Source organism: Oncorhynchus masou, chromosome 9 (assembly GCF_036934945.1).
Source record: "Oncorhynchus masou masou isolate Uvic2021 chromosome 9, UVic_Omas_1.1, whole genome shotgun sequence".
Taxonomy (NCBI): Eukaryota; Metazoa; Chordata; class Actinopteri; order Salmoniformes; family Salmonidae; genus Oncorhynchus; species Oncorhynchus masou.
In genome coordinates, this window is record NC_088220.1 from 26,065,210 (window position 1) to 26,083,988 (window position 18,779).

At 43.7% G+C, this 18,779-nt stretch overlaps 1 protein-coding gene across 1 annotated transcript; it reads left to right on the forward strand.

Moving 5' to 3' along the window:
• The first annotated feature begins 13,948 nt into the window (after positions 1-13,948).
• LOC135545730 (alpha-2Db adrenergic receptor-like) lies at positions 13,949-17,416 on the forward strand. The gene has a single exon (XM_064973546.1). The coding sequence runs from the start codon at positions 14,479-14,481 to the stop codon at positions 15,775-15,777; it is 1,299 nt and encodes a 432-aa protein (XP_064829618.1). The 5' UTR covers positions 13,949-14,478; the 3' UTR covers positions 15,778-17,416.
• The last annotated feature ends 1,363 nt before the right edge of the window (positions 17,417-18,779 follow it).

Below are 18,779 nucleotides of genomic sequence, written 5' to 3' on the forward strand. Positions count from 1 at the left end.
TATTCATTTTACGCTCTGCTCAGTGTAGTGAACAGCACAGAGTACATAGTATTAGTTTTACGCTCTGCTCAGTGTAGTGAACAACATCACAGAGTACAGTGCATTCGAAAAGTTTTCAGACCCCTTGACATTTTCCAAATTTTGTTACATTACAGCCATATTCTAAAATGTACACATAATACCCAATAATGACTAAGTGAAAAAAGGGTTTTAGACATTTTTGCAAATGTACTAAAAATAAACCTTATTTGCATAAGTATTCAGACACTTTGCTTTGAGACTCGAAATTGAGCTCAGGTGCATCCTGTTTCCATTGAACATCCTTGAGATGATTCTACAACTGGATTGGAGTCCACCTATGGCAAATTGAACTGATTGGACATGATTTGGAAAGGCACACACACCTGTCTATGCAAGGTCACACAGTTGACAGTGCATGTCAGAGCAAAAACCCAGCCATTGAAGGAATTACCAAAGAGCTTCGAGACAGATTTGCGTCGAGGCACAGTTCTGGGGAAGAGCATCAAAACATTTTTGCAGCATTGAAGGTCCCCGTGAGCACAGTGGCCTCCATCATTCTTAAATGGTGGAAGTTTGCCAAACTGAGCAAACAGGAGAGAAGGGCCTTGGTCAGGGAGGTGACCAAGAACCCGATGGTCACTCTGACAGAGCTCTAGAGTTCCTCTGTGGAGATGGGAGAACCTTCCAGAAGGACAACTATCTCTGCAGCACTCCACCAATCAGGCCTTTATTTTAGAGTGGTCAGACGGAAGCCATTCCTCAGTAAAAGACAGCTCGCTTGGAGTAAAGATTCTAAAGACTCTCAGACCATGACAAACAAGATTCTTTGGTCTGATGAAACCAAGATTGAACTCTTTGGCCTGAATGCCAAGCATTACGTCTGGAGGAAACCTTGCACCATCCCGAAGGTGAAGCATGGTGGTGGCAGCATCATGCTGTGAGGATGTTTTTCAGCTGCAGGGACTGGGAGACTAGTCAGGATTGAGGCACAGATGAACGGAGCAAAATACAGAGAGATCCTTAATGAAATCCTGCTCCAGAGCACTCAGGACCTTAGACTGGGGCAAAGTTTCACCTTCCAACAGGAACGACCCTAAGCACACAGCCAAGACAACGCAGGAGTGGCTTCGGAACAAGTCTCTGAATGTCCTTGAATGGCTCAGCCAGAGCCCGGACTTGAACCCGATCGAACATCTCTGGAGAGACCTGAAAATAGGTGTGCGGCAACGCTCCCCATCCAACCTGACAGAACTTGAGAGGGTCTGCAGAGAAGAATAGGAGAAACTCTCCAAATACAGGTGTGCCAAGATTGTAGCATCATACCCAAGAAGACTCAAGGCTGTAATCGCTGCCAAAGGTGCTTCAACAAAGTACTGAATAAAGGGTCTGAATACTTATGTAAATGTTATATTTCATTTGTATTTTTTTATAAATTAGCAAACATTTCTAAAAACTGTTTTTGCTTTGTCATTATGGGCTATTTTGTGTAGATTGATGAGGGGGGGAAAAAACAATTTAAGCGATTTTAGAATAAAGGACGTAATCTAATGTCAGTCGTGTGCGTACTTGTGGTGAAGTCAGGTGCAGGAGAGCAGATAATTGTGAACAGGCACACACTTTATTTTGGCAGGAGAGACATACAGACGGACGCAGCTGCGTCAAAAAAAACGCCAGCCAACAAGGCAAAGTGTAAAGCGTGCAAAAACAGTCACAAAACATCAAATGTATAACAATACAAACAGGCTTCGTGAAATAACACAGGAAAAAACGCACGCAAGCCTAGTGCATACAAAAACACATAACACACAAACATTTTCACACAAAGACATTAGGGGGAACAGAGGAGCAAATACATGTAGTGTGATTGTGGAATGAAAACCAGTTGTGCAGGGAACAAGACAAAACAAATGGATAAATGAAAAATGGAGCGGCGATGGCTAGAAAGCCGGTGACGTCGACCGCCGAACGCCGCCCAAACAAGGAGAGGAGTCGACTTCGGCGGAAGATGTGACATCTAACAAAATGTGGAATGAGTCAAGGGGTCTGAATACTTTCCGAAGGCCCTGTACATACTGTACTCTCAGCCAACCCTCTCTATCTGTTCTTTAAATTAACTTGTGCCTACTTGAAAAAATACTATAGCGTACTATTTTATAAATACCTGTTTTTACAGACTTTATTGTAGTATTTACTGAAGTGTTTTTGCTGACTTTACTGTAGTATACTGTAGAATTTACTGTAGTGTTTTTGGGGAGATTACCGTAGTATACTGCAGTGTTTATTGTAATGTTTTTGGGGACATTACTGTACTTTTTACTATAGTATTTATGTTTTATTATCTTTATAAAATTAGTGTGCAGTATTCTACAGCACACTATACAATTCTATAGTAAGTACTACACATGATCGTGGGGTATAGCATTCTACAGTATACAGTACTATTGATTATCACAGAATACTATAAGTACTATAAGAAAGTACTATAGTATTCTATAGTAAACTGTAATATTCTTTATGTGGGTGTAGAAGTCTATTTGCGTGTATTGATTAAGTTGGAACTTACATCTGGGATATTTAAACTCTGGATTAATGTGCCAAGCCCTTTTAGATACCTTTGGGCAGTTTTTAATGAATACAGCAGTAGGTGAAAAATAAAGATGAACAAACAGGAGACTTTGCTTACTGTAGCACTTCCCAACTCTGCTGACCCATAAGGCCATATCCTCTGTGCATTGTTATTATCAATGATGGATGACTTACTGTTTGGTCTCTGGCCATACATTCTCATAACACAGATGAATTGGGTTCTATGAGTTTTTGACATTGCTGTAAAAATGAAGGGTGTTATTAAATATTCAACAAGGCAATATTCCCTTTTGTGTCTGTTTTAGATACTGTTGTTAGATGCTCACAGAAACAATACGAAATGTGCTTCCAGCATTATTCAACAATGAATGCAACAGAATAACAACTCTAACTCAGAATTATGAAAGCTAAATAACTCTAAAATGAATCAAAGGTCATCCTTTTGCAAACAGAGAACAAATCTGCCTGCCTGCCTGACCCTCAGACGTGGCTGTTGGCCTGTCACTGATGCTGTTCTGGCCAAGGTCGGAGTGGCATTTTGGAGTGGTGCACCTGTGACCCCTGGTATTGATACACTGATGACTGTTAGGCTGACAATGAGCGATCCTGTGTCATTACCAGTGAGTGCTGTGGCCGGGATAAGAGCTAAGTGCCTGACAAGCTGGGCCAGATGGCCTGGATGGAGGGAGAGAGAGAGAGAGAGAGAGAGAGAGAGAGGAGAGAGAGAGAGAGAGAGAGAGAGAGAGAGAGAGAGATTGTACAAACCCTTATACTTACCTAACTCCACAAAATCCAACCTGTCTCCGATCCCCATCCGCCAGCTATACGATCCAGTACAGACTAAAAGAGCCAGTAGCCTGGAACCACAACACACCTGTCATGCATCCTGCCATGCTCTGTCATGAACACCCCCGGCTCTGCTCTGCTAGTGGCCCTACTCTCTGGCGCTTAATATCCCCTAATCATGGTCCATCTGAGTGGTATAGCATGCCAGAGGCAGGAAGTGTTGATGGCTGACCAGGGCTCTAGTGAGTCACACACTAGGCTGCCCAACGCTACCCACCTGACACAGTGTCTGACAAGCATCTGACGAGCGGCAACTTCTGACTGACAGGAAATAACACGTCATGATACGCAAACTGAGATTTAAAGGGATATAAAGCCTCAAACTGTGTTGTTGGAAACCCTACTTTAACTTAAAGATTGAGAGTGGGATGTTATGTTACTTTGTTAGAAGAGTGGAGCCATTTAAGTTCCCAAACTAAATTATGAAATGTAATAATGTCCATTGTAAGTGTGATAAAGAGGTTTCATATCTTACTTTACTTTTTTAGGGAAGAAATGTTTACTTTAAAAACTGTTGCCTCTGTTGGGTGGATAGAGAAAGAGTTGACGTTCAACTAATTGGAAGGACAAGGATAAAGTAATCATGCTGTGAAATTAAGCTGAAAAAAATGACACAATGATTGCTTCATCTTTCCCAATTTTTTTATTTGCTAAATGATCTGGAGTATCAAGGAGAGCGGCGTTCGCACCAAGGTAAACAAGCGCTCGTGGATATTTAGGGGAGATGTTTTCTGCGATAATAGAAGCCACAATCAAACTCACCGCCGCCTGACACAAAAATAACAGGGAAAGAGGCCAAACGTCAAATGAGATGAATGTGCTAATGAACACTTGGCACCAGGTAGAGATTCAGATGGATGCCTCGAATTTCGCAGGTCTGCTCCGTAAAATCCAGGAATGGCTGGGCCAAATGCAGTGCCTTCAGAAAGTATTCATACCACTTGACTTATTCCTTATTTTGTTGTGTTACAATCCTGAATTCAAAATTGATTCAATTGCTGTTTTGGATTTTAGGCTGGGTTTCTGTATAGCACATTGTGACATCGGCTGATGTAAAAAGGGCTTTATAAATACATTTGATTGATTGAGATGTTTTTTTTTCTCATGCATCTACACACAGTACCCCATAATGACAAAGTGAAAACATGTTTTTAGAAATATTAGCAAATTGATTGAAAATTAAATACAGAAATATCTCATTTACAGAAGTATTCATACCCCTGTGTCAATACTTTATAAAATCACCTTTGGCAGTGATTACAGCTATGAGTATTTTCAGATTTGCCTTAGATTTTCAAGTAGATATACGTCAAAACTGTAACTTCGCCACTCAGGAACATTCACTGTCTTCTTGGTAAGCAACTAGTGTACATTTGGCCTTGTGTTTTAGGTTATTGTCCTGCTGAAAGATGAATTAATCTCCCATTGTCTGGTGGAAAGCAGACTGTTTCAGGTTTTCCTGAAGGATTTTTCCTCTGCTTAGCTCCATTCCGTTAATTTGTTTTTCTGAAAAACTCCCCGGTTCTTAACGATTATAACAATAGTCATAACATGATGCAGTCACCGCTATGCTTGAAAATATGGAGAGGGGTACTTAGCAATGTATTGGATTTGCCCCAAACATAACACTTTGTATTTAGGACAAAAAGTAAATTGCTTTGCCACATTTTTTGACTTACAACTGTAGCGCCTTGTTGCAAACAAGATGCATTGTTTGGATATTTTCACTCTGTCAATAAGGTTAGTATTAAGGAGTAACTGCGGTGTAGTTGATCCATCCTCAGTTTTCTCCTATCACAGCCATTCAACTCTGTAACTGTTTTAAAGTGTCCATTGTCCTCAGGGCGAAATCCCGGAGCGGTTTCCTTCCTCTCCGAGTTAGGAAGGACACCTGTATATTTATAGTGACTGGGTGTATTGATACACCATCCAAAGTGTAAGTAATAACTTCACCATGCTCATAGGGATATTCATTGTCTGCTTTTTTCTTTGTACCCATCTAACAATAGGTGCTCTTCTTTGCGTGGCATTGGTTAACCTCAACCTTGTGGGTGAATCTGGGTTTGAAATTCACTGCTCCACTGAGGGACCTTAGCTGTATGTGTGGGGTACAGAGATGAGGTAGTCATTCAAAAATCATGTTGAACACTAGTCCATGCAACTTATTATGTGACTCGTTAAGCACATTTTTACTCCTGAACTTATTTAAGCTTGCCATATCAAAGGGGTTGAACACTTATTGACTCAAGTAAACCTTCCATTTTTAATTAATTTGTAAAAATGTCTAAAAACATAATTCCACTTTGACATTAAGGGATATTGTTTGCAGACCAGTGGCAAATAATGTCAATTTTAAATTAAGGCTGTGACACAGTTTTGTTTTGGGGTGGGGGGAGTCAAGGGGTGTGAATACTTTCTGAATGCACTGTACCAGGTTGTGGCAGGAATAGTCAAAAGTAAATGAATTGGCTTCACAACCACTCGACATGACAGACATGGGAGCTGCCCATTACAAAGCCTTGAGGCTTACATGTGATTGAACATGGAATTCAACGTCATAATAGTGTTCGATTTGGCTGCTGGGAGGCAAGAAGACCTCCAGCTCAGCTAAAACCATTGACAACTATGCTGTTTTCAAGGAATTGTTAAATACATTTTTATAACTATTTGGTGTTAATATCATTACCTTTTGAAGAGCATCGTCAGAACTACACATTTCAGATTATTCCACATTTAACTCTATCATCAGAGTTATACAGTTCAGAGTTATTACATGTTAGTCATTTAGTAGACACTCTTATCCAGAGTGACTTACAGTTAGTGCATTCATCTTAAAATAGCTAGGTAACAATATCAATTAATCATGGATTTTCAGATACTTGAAGGTAGCCAGATACGTTCGGTATGTAGCTAGCTAGCTGAAGCAAACAAAATGTGTAATTTAGCTTGTTTCATCAAAGATTAGGCTTTTAGAAAGAGCTTGACATCGTCCTGGTAAAGTTGTCAGTCAGACGATTGTCATCACCACTGTAGATGGCAATCAAATCAAACAATATTTGTATATAGCCAACTAGTTTGTCCCCTGAAAGTTAGCTTGTTAACTAGCCATATTGACGTGATCTGTTGTTAGCTAGCTAGCCAATTTGTCATTATTAGCTAGCTAGCCAATTCTATTAATCAATGTAATTTATCAAGTCTGTCAGCAGCAATCGTGATTAAATACTCTTTAAAACAATGTTCAAAATGAGATAATGTTAGCTAATGTCACTAGGTAGGCCTACTTTGGTTTGAGAAAAAAGTACATTAGGTCTACTTACCACTATTTTTAGCCAACTGTACAAAGTTTCTACCGGTAACTTGCAAAGTAAACATTATCAGCCAACAGTAACGTTACATTGGCAAATGGGCTCTTCTGCTGCTTGACAGGCAGACCCAACTAAGGATGGGAAATTAACCTAAACCACTCATACTTGTCAGGTATAGTTCATTTTTTTTCATACCAATCAAATATACAATTAATGGTGGCCAATAATGAGGCAACCCTCAATCTGAAATGACATGATCAATTGATGTTTACTGATCATGAAAAGCTTGAAGTTAGGCCTACTTGCTGTGTAACTCGAATGATAGAGCTAAATGTGTGCAATTGTTTTGCATGGAATTGTCGCGCCTGATCTGTTTCACCTGTCTTTGTAATTGTCTTCACCCACCTCCAGATGTCCCCTGTTTTCCCCATTAGTTCCCGGTGTATTTATCTCTGTGTTTCCTGTCTCTCTGGGCCAGTTCATCTTGTTTTGCCAAGTCAACCAGCGTTTTTCCTAGCTCTTATTTTCCCCAATCTCTGTTTTTTCCTAGCCCTCCTGGTTTTTACCCTTGCCTGTCCTGACGCAGAATCCGCCCGCCTGACCACTCTGCCTGTTTTGACCTCGAGCCTGCCTATCCCTGTCACGCCCTGGTCTTAGTATTTTGTGTTTTCTTTATCTATTTGGTCAGGCCAGTGTGTAACATGGGTTTTTGTATGTGGTGTGTTTTGTCTTGGGTTTTTTTCACAGGTATTGGGATTGTAGCTTAGTGGGGTGTTCTAGGTTAGTCTATGGCTGTCTGAAGTGGTTCTCAATCAGAGGCAGGTGTTTATCTTTGTCTCTGATTGGGAACCATATTTAGGCAGCCATATTCCTTGAGTGTTTCGTGGGTGATTGTCCTTATGTCCTTTTTCTGTCGTGTGTTACTTTGCACCAGCGTTAGGCTGTTTCGGTTATCGTATTAAGTTTATTGTTTTTGTATTTGATTCGTGTTCACTTTGTTTTCATTAAACATGGATCGCAATAGCCATGCCGCATTTTGGAAAACCGTGGACTCTGACCTGGTTTATGAACTCTCGCCTGTCCTCGTCCTGCCTTTTGCCTTTTTCCTCCTTTAGTTCTAATAAATATCGGAGTGCAACCATCTGCCTCCTGTGTCTGCGTTTGGGTCTCTCCTTGTGCCATTATAGGAATAATCAAACATTTGTAGTTCTGACTATGCTCTTCAAGACTTGATTATATTACAACCAAATTGTTAACATTTATTTAACAATTCCTTGAAAACGGCACACCTTTGTCAATGGTTTTAGCGGAGCTGGGTCTCCTTGCCGCCAGAAGGCAAATAGAATGCTCTGCAACTTATTGTGACATTTTATTGATAACGACACATTTAAAAAAAAGAAATTCACCACAGAAAGTTAAAATAACTTTTTGACAGCAATAGAGAGTGTAGGCCTAAAGCCCCAATCCCCTTTGATTAAGAAGTATATCTTAAAAGCACACAGAACACTCTGTTATTGAATCTTTATTCTAAGACATGATCAAGGTTTTGCAACAAAAGTTGAATTCTAAGTCTGTGGAGAGAAAGCACAAAGGATTATTAAATGAAAGTGCTTTGTCAGTATGTTCACTCCAAATTGAGGTCTGTGAGGTTAGTGTTTTAAATAAACTTTTAGACTCTGGTTCATTTCACTTGAAAAAGATAATAACATCCAACGACCCTAGGCAAAGATAATAACATCCTACGACCCTACACAAAGACAATAGCAGCCTATAACAACATAGTTATAACAGTCTGTACGACCTATGAATTGGAGATCGGTGCTTAGTATCAATCGAACAGAACAGTGAAAAGAAACTGCTGTATCATCCTAATTTGAGCATTAAATCAGTGAAACGTCACCAACAACTCCATTGATTTCCCATTTATCACCCTCTCCCAACCCTTCAGTCGATACAACAGATGGCTGCTGCTGCCTAATAGACCGTGTTTGGCTTTCATTACTACGCCAGGTATTTTAGCCCGAGGCAATTAGCCACATGTTTATTGTCATCTGGCTGAGGCCCAATACCCTCCCCCCCTCCCCCAAGAGAAATGACCTGGTCTCAACCTACTCTATCCACACAGCGCTAGGTACATTTCACATCAGGGAATTATCCCAGACGTTTGACCTTTTACCCAGAACTTAATTTGCCATGGTATAGCTTGGATGTTCCAGTACAGTTTGTCCGAAGGTGCACACAATCTGAGGTAAATGTTGTCCTTTATTTTGGGCTAAATAAAGGTCAGTAGTCTTGTATGTATCCAGAGCTGCCATCTGCCCTGCATACAAACAAACACATACTAAACTGAAACTGTTGTTGTTTCGGTGTAAGAGGAAAGGGCTGTGACTCTCACACACATGAACGATCACACGTGCACACACACGTGCAAACACACACACACACACACACACATGCATGCATGCACATACAAACACACACATGGACGATCATGCGATATCGGCACACTCACACAGATAAGTGACCAACGGACACAGTGTTTGTGTGTGTGTGTGTTTGCTGCTGACAGGCAAAATTGTGGTGGTGGTAGGTGAGAGTTGAAATCTTGGGAGTGAGATGGGAAGTGAGAGGTTGAACTGTGTTATGGTGTGTCAGGTCGCTGGTATGGGAGTCAGGACAGGGATGGGAGTCAGGACAGGGATGGGAGTCAGGACAGGGATGGGAGTCAGGACAGGGATGGGAGTCAGGGCAGGGCTGGCAGTCAGGACAGGGCTGGCAGTCGGGACAGGGTTGGCAGTCAGGACAGGGATGGGAGTCAGGACAGGGATGGGAGTCAGCACAGGGATGGGAGTCAGGACAGGGATGGGAGTCAGGGCAGGGCTGGGAGTCAGGGCAGGGCTGGCAGTCAGGACAGGGATGGGAGTCAGGACAGGGATGGGAGTCAGGACGGGGATGGGAGTCAGGACAGGGATGGGAGTCAGGGCGGGGCTGGGAGTCAGGACGGGGATGGGATTCAGGACAGGGATGGGATTCAGGACAGGGATGGGAGTCAGGGCAGGGCTAGCAGTCAGGGCAGGGCTGGGAATCAGGACAGGATGGGAGTCAGGACAGGGCTGGCAGTCAGGACGGGTATGGGAGTCAGGACGGGGATGGGAGTCAAGACGGGGATGGGAGTCAGGGCAGGGATGGGAGTCAGGGCAGGGATGGGAGTCAGGACAGGGATGGGAGTCAGGACGGGGCTGTGATGCACATCCCCCTCTAATTAGGTGTGTTGATAACATCACAGCAGGAAGCTGGAGCCCAACCAGCAGGATGTGAGGTGTTGTTTCACAACTTGGAATAGGAATTGCTTGAAGGGGCTGGGATGTAGGCTTGTGAGTGAGTGAGGGAGTGAGTGAGTGAGTGAGTGTGTGTGTGTGTGTGGAGGAAGTGTTTACAACTGTCATGAAACCCCCAACCTGTAGTCTCCAACACTGAAGTCTAGATCAGACACTGAAGTCTAGATCAGACACTGAAGTCTAGATCAGACACTGAAGTCTAGATCAGACACTGATGTCTAGATCAGGCACAGCAAGCCTGACTTTGACTTCTAGTTTTGAATGCTTAAATCAAATCAAATTTGATTGGTCGCACACACATATTTTGAAGATGTGTTCTAGGTGCAGCTGTAACGTTCTGGGTGTAGTGGGTGTAGTGGGTGAGAAGTCAGGCGCAGGAAGCAGAGAGTTCAGGGTAGTGTTAATTTAATGCACAAAACGGCGAACATAAGCCAACCCCACGAAAACACAGGGCGTACAACAAAACAAACGCCCCAAACACCGGGACCTAAACTGTCCAGCAGAACCCACGAAATGGGAAACACGTAACCCACAGACGTGCACACAAGTTACACAAAACAATCCCGCACAAAGAGCAGGCAGGCGGGCCGGCTGGCTAATAAATCCCAACTAATCAGCAAATACACAACAGGTGTAACCAAAAAACAGACAAGGAAGGGGAGGAAAGAATCAGTGGCAGCTAGTAGGCCGGTGACGACGACCGCCGAGCGCTCCCACAGCGCGCTGACACAAGCCTCGAGGTCGACCCAGAGGGCGAGGCGCAGGGCGATCCGGATGGCGATGGAAATCCCTCAACATCGACGGATCCAAAATGTCCCCCACCGGTACCCAGCACCTTTCTTCCGGACCGTACCCCTCCCAGTCCATGAGGTACTGCAGGTCCCTCACCCGGCGTCTCGAGTCCAGAATGGCCCGTATCGCCGGGGACCCCTCGATGTCCAGAGGGGAAGGAGGAACCTCCGGCACCTCACCGTCCTGCAGGGGACAAGCTACCACTGGCCTGAGGAGATACACATGAAACGAGGGGTTAATACGATAATAGGAATGGAGTTGTAATCGATAACACACCTCGTTTATTCTCCTCAGGACTTTAAAGGGCCCTACACACTGCGGCCCCAGCTTACGGCAGGGCAAGCGGAGGGGTAGGTTTCGGGTCGAGAGTCAGACCCTGTCCCCCTGTTCAAACACGGGGGCCTCACTGCGGTGGCGGTCAGCACTCCTCTTCTGCCGTCCACTGGCTTGTTGGAGGGATTCCTGGACCGCCCTCCAGGTCTCCTCGGAGCGCTGCACCCACTCCTCCACCGCAGGAGCCTCGGTCTGGCTCGGATGCCATGGTGCCAGGACCGGCTGGTACCCCAACACGCACTGAAATGGGGACACGTTAGTAGAAGAGTGGCGTAGTGAGTTCTGGGCCATCTCGCCCACTCCCCTGTCCGGTCCTGGCAATACGACCGCAGAAACCTACCCACCTCCTGGTTCACTCTCTCTACCTGCCCATTACTCTCGGGGTGATAACCGGAGGTCAGGCTGACCTGGCCAAAAACAAAGAAATACAAAAACATAGAAAAAGGAACATAGAATGCCCACCCTAGTCACACCCTGGCCTAACCAGTACAGCAGTGGTTGAAACATTTCACCCTATTCTGTGTGGCACCGTCAAAACGGATATTTACTGTAAACCACATTTCTTTGAATGTAGTTGATGATTGTCCTGACGCTGTCTTAAACCTTTTCTGTGCTGTTGAGGAGATTGCTGAAGTAATGCCAGTCAGTCCAGGATGTGTTTTTTCATCAGACCTTGATAAATGGGAGTGCTGTTTTTCTTTATCTAGACTGTGCCAGCACCTGAATACTGAAGACAACACAGTACAGGACTGCATCTCCTTATGGGGGGGAAAGTTGATGCCGGTTATGCCTACAATTATTCAAACCACAGCAACAAAGATTTATTGAAGTCACATACTTTACATGATACCAATTATAAAATTGCTCTTAATTCTCCCTCTGGTCTTTCACATCATCAAGGTTAAAAATAGCCTTACAACTGGATGAGTTAAAAATGTTCTGGTGTTGTGTGAAATGTTCTGGTGTTGTGTGAAATGTTTTGGTGTTGTGTGAAATGTTTTGGTGTTGTCTGAAATGTTTTGGGGTTGTCTGAAATGTTTTGGTGTTGTCTGAAATGTTTTGGGGTTGTCTGAAATGTTTTGGTGTTGTCTGAAATGTTTTGGGGTTGTCTGAAATGTTTTGGGGTTGTCTGAAATGTTTTGGTGTTGTCTGAAATGTTTTGGTGTTGTCTGAAATGTTTTTCTGCTCTTCTGCTATCTCAAAAAGCATGTTCTCCTGATAATGACTGGACTGGAGCAGAGGTGGGGCTGGGGCTGTGTCTGTATTACAGGTGGAGAACTAGGGGCATATCTGCATCACCAGACCTCGCTCTGATCCACTTTGACAGTCACCCTTTAGGTGAGGAGAACCTCTCAGCATTCACTGGAAGCTACAGCTTAGACTCATGGATAGATGGGGGCAGGTTGGGGGGCTGGTGGTGGGGAGGTAGGGGACCTGCAGAGGGAGGCTAGAACTGAGCCTCCCTGACAACATACACACGTTCATGCCCCCCCCCCCCCCCCCCGGTAAAGCACACACACCCACTCTGAGTAATACATACAACACTGCACTCAGATAAGAACACACGCACACCTCCTGTCTGCACACCCTGTTTATTTAGCAAATGGAGTGTCCTGGATATTTGTGGCAAACCTAAAATGACTCAATCATAGATCTGCAGCAACGTGCTCAGAGCCGAGCTGCGTTTTGTCGAATTGCAATCAGCCTTGCTTTTCCCTGTTACCCTGGGTGGCCGTCATAGCTTTGTCTGCTCCGTCCACCTGTCTCCACGCCTCTATGGGGTAAATAGCTTTATCCTCAGCCCTACACAGCACAGCTGAACAGAGCACTCTGTCTGTTACGTCACTCTGCCCCTGCAGCAAATGTGGTCTGAGGAACAGACAGACAGGTATTCTGTCATTTCCGTCTCATTGTGTAATATGGGAGAAAGAGAGAGGTGAATGTAGCGTGCACAACATGTCATCACTGATAGGACAAATTAGGCATGCTTTTCTCTGTAAATTGAGATATCCTTATTCAAAACATAGCTAAGTTACTGGTTCAGTTTCCATCTCTTTATTATCAGCTCAGCATTGCATGATGACTGAAGTTCAAGTAGTGAAAACGAACACTATGAAAGCATTTTAAAAACCTGTGACATTGTAAAAACTGTTTAGTCCTTATTTGTTTGTCCCTAATCTCCTACGATCATCATCATGTAGATGATGATCCTAAACATAGTCCATTGTCTGGCTTTGAAGCTGCTATGCCTTGAACCTTACACACCATACCATCATATGATCCAGTCAGCAGACACATTGTCTCCTGCTTAAATGATCTCACTTTCCAGTCATGAACCTCACCTCAAGTCAACATACCAGCATACCAACATACCATTCATACTGTTCTCCATTTGTTATCAAAATGAAATAATGGATGCTAATAACAGTTGATGGTTAAATTATTCTTATGTTTATGAATCAACTTCCTTTACCATCTGTAGGTGGGCTGTAATGGCTTTCTTTCTGTGCATGAGAGCTGAATAAAGAACCAATTAGGTCATTCTAGGAGCAGTCTCCCTTCAACTGTTCCTTATCCAAAGTAAACTCAGACAGTCGGACCTCTCTCTCTCTCTCTCTCTCTCTCTCTCTCTCTCTCTCTCTCTCTCTCTCTCTCTCTCTCTCTCTCTGTCTCGCTAAGCTTGGAGATGGGTTGGTCTTGGGAGTGATATCACCCACTTCACTCCTGCGTGCACACATATACCACGAGAAGTGTCTCCATCTCGCAACGCGCGCTGCCCCTTGTGCTTCACGGAGGACACTCTTTTAACAAAACAACATACAGCACTGTGCACGAGACCGACAGAGAGATAACGGAAACAAAATGTTTTTATGCTGCTGGAATATCACCCTAATATGGAGACTTACTCATTTGGATTCCGGAATTCATAGTGGCAAAAACTTACTCAATACGCTGTGAGTACAGAGCACAGAGCTGTTACCGAGCACGAGCTGTTACCGAGCACTGAGCTGTTGCGGACCCTCCTCTATGGAACTGAAGATGAGGGCAGCTTGTCAGGACGCTGAGGGTCCTCACGTATTTGACCTATGTGCTCTAGGCTATATCTGTTCCCTGATCACACAACCTAGTGTACAGCGTGTCTCCATTGATTAAATGCTTTAAGACTAATGACTTGATCAACAATTGAATGCATCCAAGTTAAGCTGTTTGGGGGTGGAAAGGCGCACGCTATAAATAACCCAGGAGAAGATGCGTTTATGATGGATGTAGCCAAGTTTATCACCGTTACCTACAACACCTTGCAGGATGCCAACACATCGAGCGCACCAAGACCACTCCCGCACACGGAGCTGGGCTCTGCGCTCATCATCCTGCTGGTTACCGTGATCATTCTGGTCACCATCGTTGGTAACGTGCTGGTCATCGTGGCCGTGCTCACCAGCAGGGCTCTCCGCGCGCCCCAGAACCTTTTCCTGGTGTCCCTGGCATGCGCGGACATCCTCGTAGCCACACTGGTCATCCCGTTCTCCCTTGCCAATGAGGTCATGGGTTACTGGTACTTTGGGAGCCCCTGGTGCGCCTTTTATCTGGCACTGGATGTACTCTTCTGCACCTCGTCTATAGTCCACCTGTGCGCCATCAGTCTGGACCGCTACTGGTCCGTCACCAAGGCAGTGAGCTATAATCTGAAGCGGACCCCCAAGCGTATCAAGTCCATGATAGCCATGGTGTGGGTCATCTCCGCAGTCATCTCCTTTCCGCCTCTTATCATGACCAAGCATGATGAGCACGAGTGTCTGTTAAACAACGAGACCTGGTACATCCTGTCCTCTTGCCTCGTGTCCTTCTTTGCCCCGGGCCTCATCATGATCCTAGTCTACTGTAAGATCTATAAAGTGGCCAAGCAGCGCTCTTCCACGGTGTTCGTGGCGAAGAATGGCCTGGAGAGGCAGCCCTCCCAGTCAGAGACGTGCTTCATGAGGAAGGAGCGGATGGAGATAGAGAGCCCCAGTAGCCAGAGCTCCGAGGACCACCACAGGCAGGAGGAGCTGGATGATATCGACCTGGAGGAGAGCTGCTGTGCATCGGACAAACCCCGTAACCACCGCTTCTCCAAGCAAATGAAGGTGGAGGGCTCGGACTGCTGCCCACGCCAGAGCTGCCGCCTATCTTGGGCCTCGGCGCGTGCCACGCAGCTTTTCCAAGACCCTAAAAATGCCGCCATCCCCGCCCTGGCAGCCCAGCGGCAGCACCTTGCGGCGGCCTCGTCCAAGACCAAAGTGGCCCAGATGCGTGAGAAGCGATTCACGTTCGTGCTCGCCGTGGTGATGGGGGTTTTTGTGCTCTGCTGGTTCCCCTTCTTCTTCACATATAGCCTGCACGCAATCTGCAGGGAAAGCTGCTACATCCCCGGTGCGCTCTTCAACACCTTCTTCTGGATTGGTTACTGCAACAGCTCCGTGAATCCTATCATATATACCATTTTCAACAGGGATTTTCGTAAGGCGTTTAAGAAAATAGTTTGCCGGACATCAAAACGCACTAATGCCACTTGAAAAGAAGGGTCACTTTGATGGCCATGACTGATTGACTGTGCTTCACTGGTCATCGTATCCAGCGCTCAGCCCTACACCTCTGAATGACTATTAGTTTCAAAATGAACTTTTATATGTAAATAATATGATGATATCATATCAAAATATCTCGTGTTGTGCACCAATATGTGAATATTAGAAACAATGTACAGAGGGAATAGGATGTATTAAACAAAAGCAAAATATATATATATATATTGTCATAGATGCTTTAATATGACTACTGAATCATATTGTCCCCTGCTTTCAAAGTTTAGAATTCATTTAATATTCAGTGATGTAGCTAAGGTATGTAGGCCAAAGCATAATAATTCCAGCACCTTTGTACAACCCGTTCTTTTCTGTACTGTAATTAATATTTTATGTCCCATCTAGATAAAAAAAAATTGATAATTTAGTTCAGAGTAAAAGTGATGTCATGAACCCAGATTGCAGAGCTGATAAAGCTGTGTGGGTCGCTGGGTGTTTCTAAACATGAATCATTCATCACACTGTCGTCAATAAGCAATGAGAGTGAGAACAGCGGTGTAGCGTCTACTTTTGATGAGTAGCCAATCCTAAATGATTACAAATGACTGCAATTGCTTGGTCGAGTTTGACAGAGGTGTCAAAATGTAAAGATTTGATTTCAGTTTTTTTTTAAACAATACAAAACATACACATACAAACAACAACATAGCGATGCACACAAGCATCCACATCACCCCTGCCCAGACACACCTGCTCACAAACTCAGCTCCAGCGCCCATATCACGATCCGCCACATGGCCTCAAACTGCACCATGTTGTTTGTCTCCGTCGCCCACGCACTTTCAACATTTAGATAATACAGCATTTGACCTTTCCTTTGTGTTAACGACAGAGGATTGGTTGATTTCCAGAAGTTTTTTCAAGATGATTGACGAGAAAAGTATCATCCAACCCATCGGGGATCTCACTGCACCCTCATAATTAGATGTAGTTTTCAATCTATTTAAAAAAAAATCGAAAATGTTATTGATTACAACTTCTGTCAGACGGGTTTGAGTGGACCTCAGGTCTACCTAATTGCTGAACCCCCAAAACCCAGGCACTGCTGTCCATGGGGCTGAAACATGCACTCTACACTGCTGGCACTATGCTGCGTGAGGAATGCATTGGCATATTCTATGGTTTTCAAAACCACCTATCAAAATATGAGTGTGCCTCTTTTAGGTACTTGTAGACAATGTATGTAAACAGGTAGATCAATCACACTTTACACTTGCTTATATTATTTTATCCTAATGAGAAAGGAAGATCATGAGCATTTACCATTGGTTTGAGACACCTTGTATCATAATTATAATCTAACATGATTTATTGCTGAAATTATTATCATCTTCAGCCAAATATTTCATTTTAGAAAACTCAACATTTTTCCAAAATATAGCGTGTGTGCATTTGTGTGTGTGAGAAAGGAAGTGAGGAAAATATTAGATTAAACATGTTTTAGTTGGTCTACTACTTCCTCTTCTGTGTTTTGATTGTCATCGGCTTTGTGCGCAGGCAGACCTCCAGTGACATGGAACCACTGTGTATTGGTTCAACAATGGCTTAACATCCCTTACCAAGCTGAAATCCTTAATCCTCTTTGTTCTGTATGATATTGCAATATAAGGCTTATATGGCTTAGTCCAATTAAACAGTAGGCTGAATGCCTCTGCTTTGGATTACAACCTTTCATCTACCTTTTTTAAAACATTTTCAAAACCCAAAGCCTCAGGCGTTTATAGCATGACAAATTAATCCACAACTGGCCGTGTTGCAGACGTGAGCCACATGACAGTGATGTCAAGGAAGATATGATTCGGATCTCCAGATGTGGCAAATCTGGGGACTGAAAACGAATGTTGTCATATCATGCACACATTAAAAAGAGAGAAGGGTTAAACAAATGGAGATGCGGAGGAAATGGGCTCGCCACTCCAAGGCTGTGGTTTTAATTCCCAGACAGGCCACATATAGAACCTCTGTTCTATAGATAGCTGATCAGAACTTGTTACACTTGACCTGGGTCACGTTTCATGTTGGATCGGTCATGACAAAGAAGATGTAAGTCCAAATGCAGTGTTATAGGCCAGGGTTTCCCAAACTCGGTCCTTGGGACGGTGCACATTTAGGTTTTTTCCCTAGCACGACACAGTTGATTCAAATAAATCAAAGTTTGATGATGAGTTGGTTATTTGAATCTGCTGTGTAGTTCTAGAACAAAAAAACAGACCTTGGGTTCCTTGTACGTGAGACATTGCGCTATTCCTCTATGAGAAACGCAGAATGTGGTCAGGGAGAGGGAAGTTATCTTGGTTCTATTGTCTGAGAAATAAATGCACTATTTATATCCACTGAGGAATGTCTTCAAAGTCCCCATGCCATCAGATGTATGGGCTTGGTGCCAAAACACTGAGCTGTACTAACGGTATAAAACAATAACACTGAGCTGTACTAATTGTTAATAACATTAACACTGAGCTGTACTAACGGTATATAACAGTAACACTGAGCTGTACCAACGCTATATAACAGTAACACTGAGCTGTACTAATGGTATAAAGCAGTAACACTGAGCTGTACTAACGGTATATAACAGTAACACTGAGTTGTACTAACAGCATATACCAGCAACACTGAGCTGTATTAACGGTATATAACAATCACACTGAGCTGTACTAACGGTATATTACAATAACACTGAGCTGTATTAAAGGTATATAACAATCACACTGAGCTGTACTAACGGTATATAATAGTAACACTGAGCTGTACAAATTGTATAAAGCAATAACACTGAGCTGTACCAATGGTATATATAACAGTAACACTGAGCTGTACTAACGGTATATAACAGAAACACTGAGCTGTACTAATTGTGTAAAACAATAACACTGAGCTGTACAAACGGTATATAACAGAAACACTGAGCTGTACCAATTGTGTAAAACAAT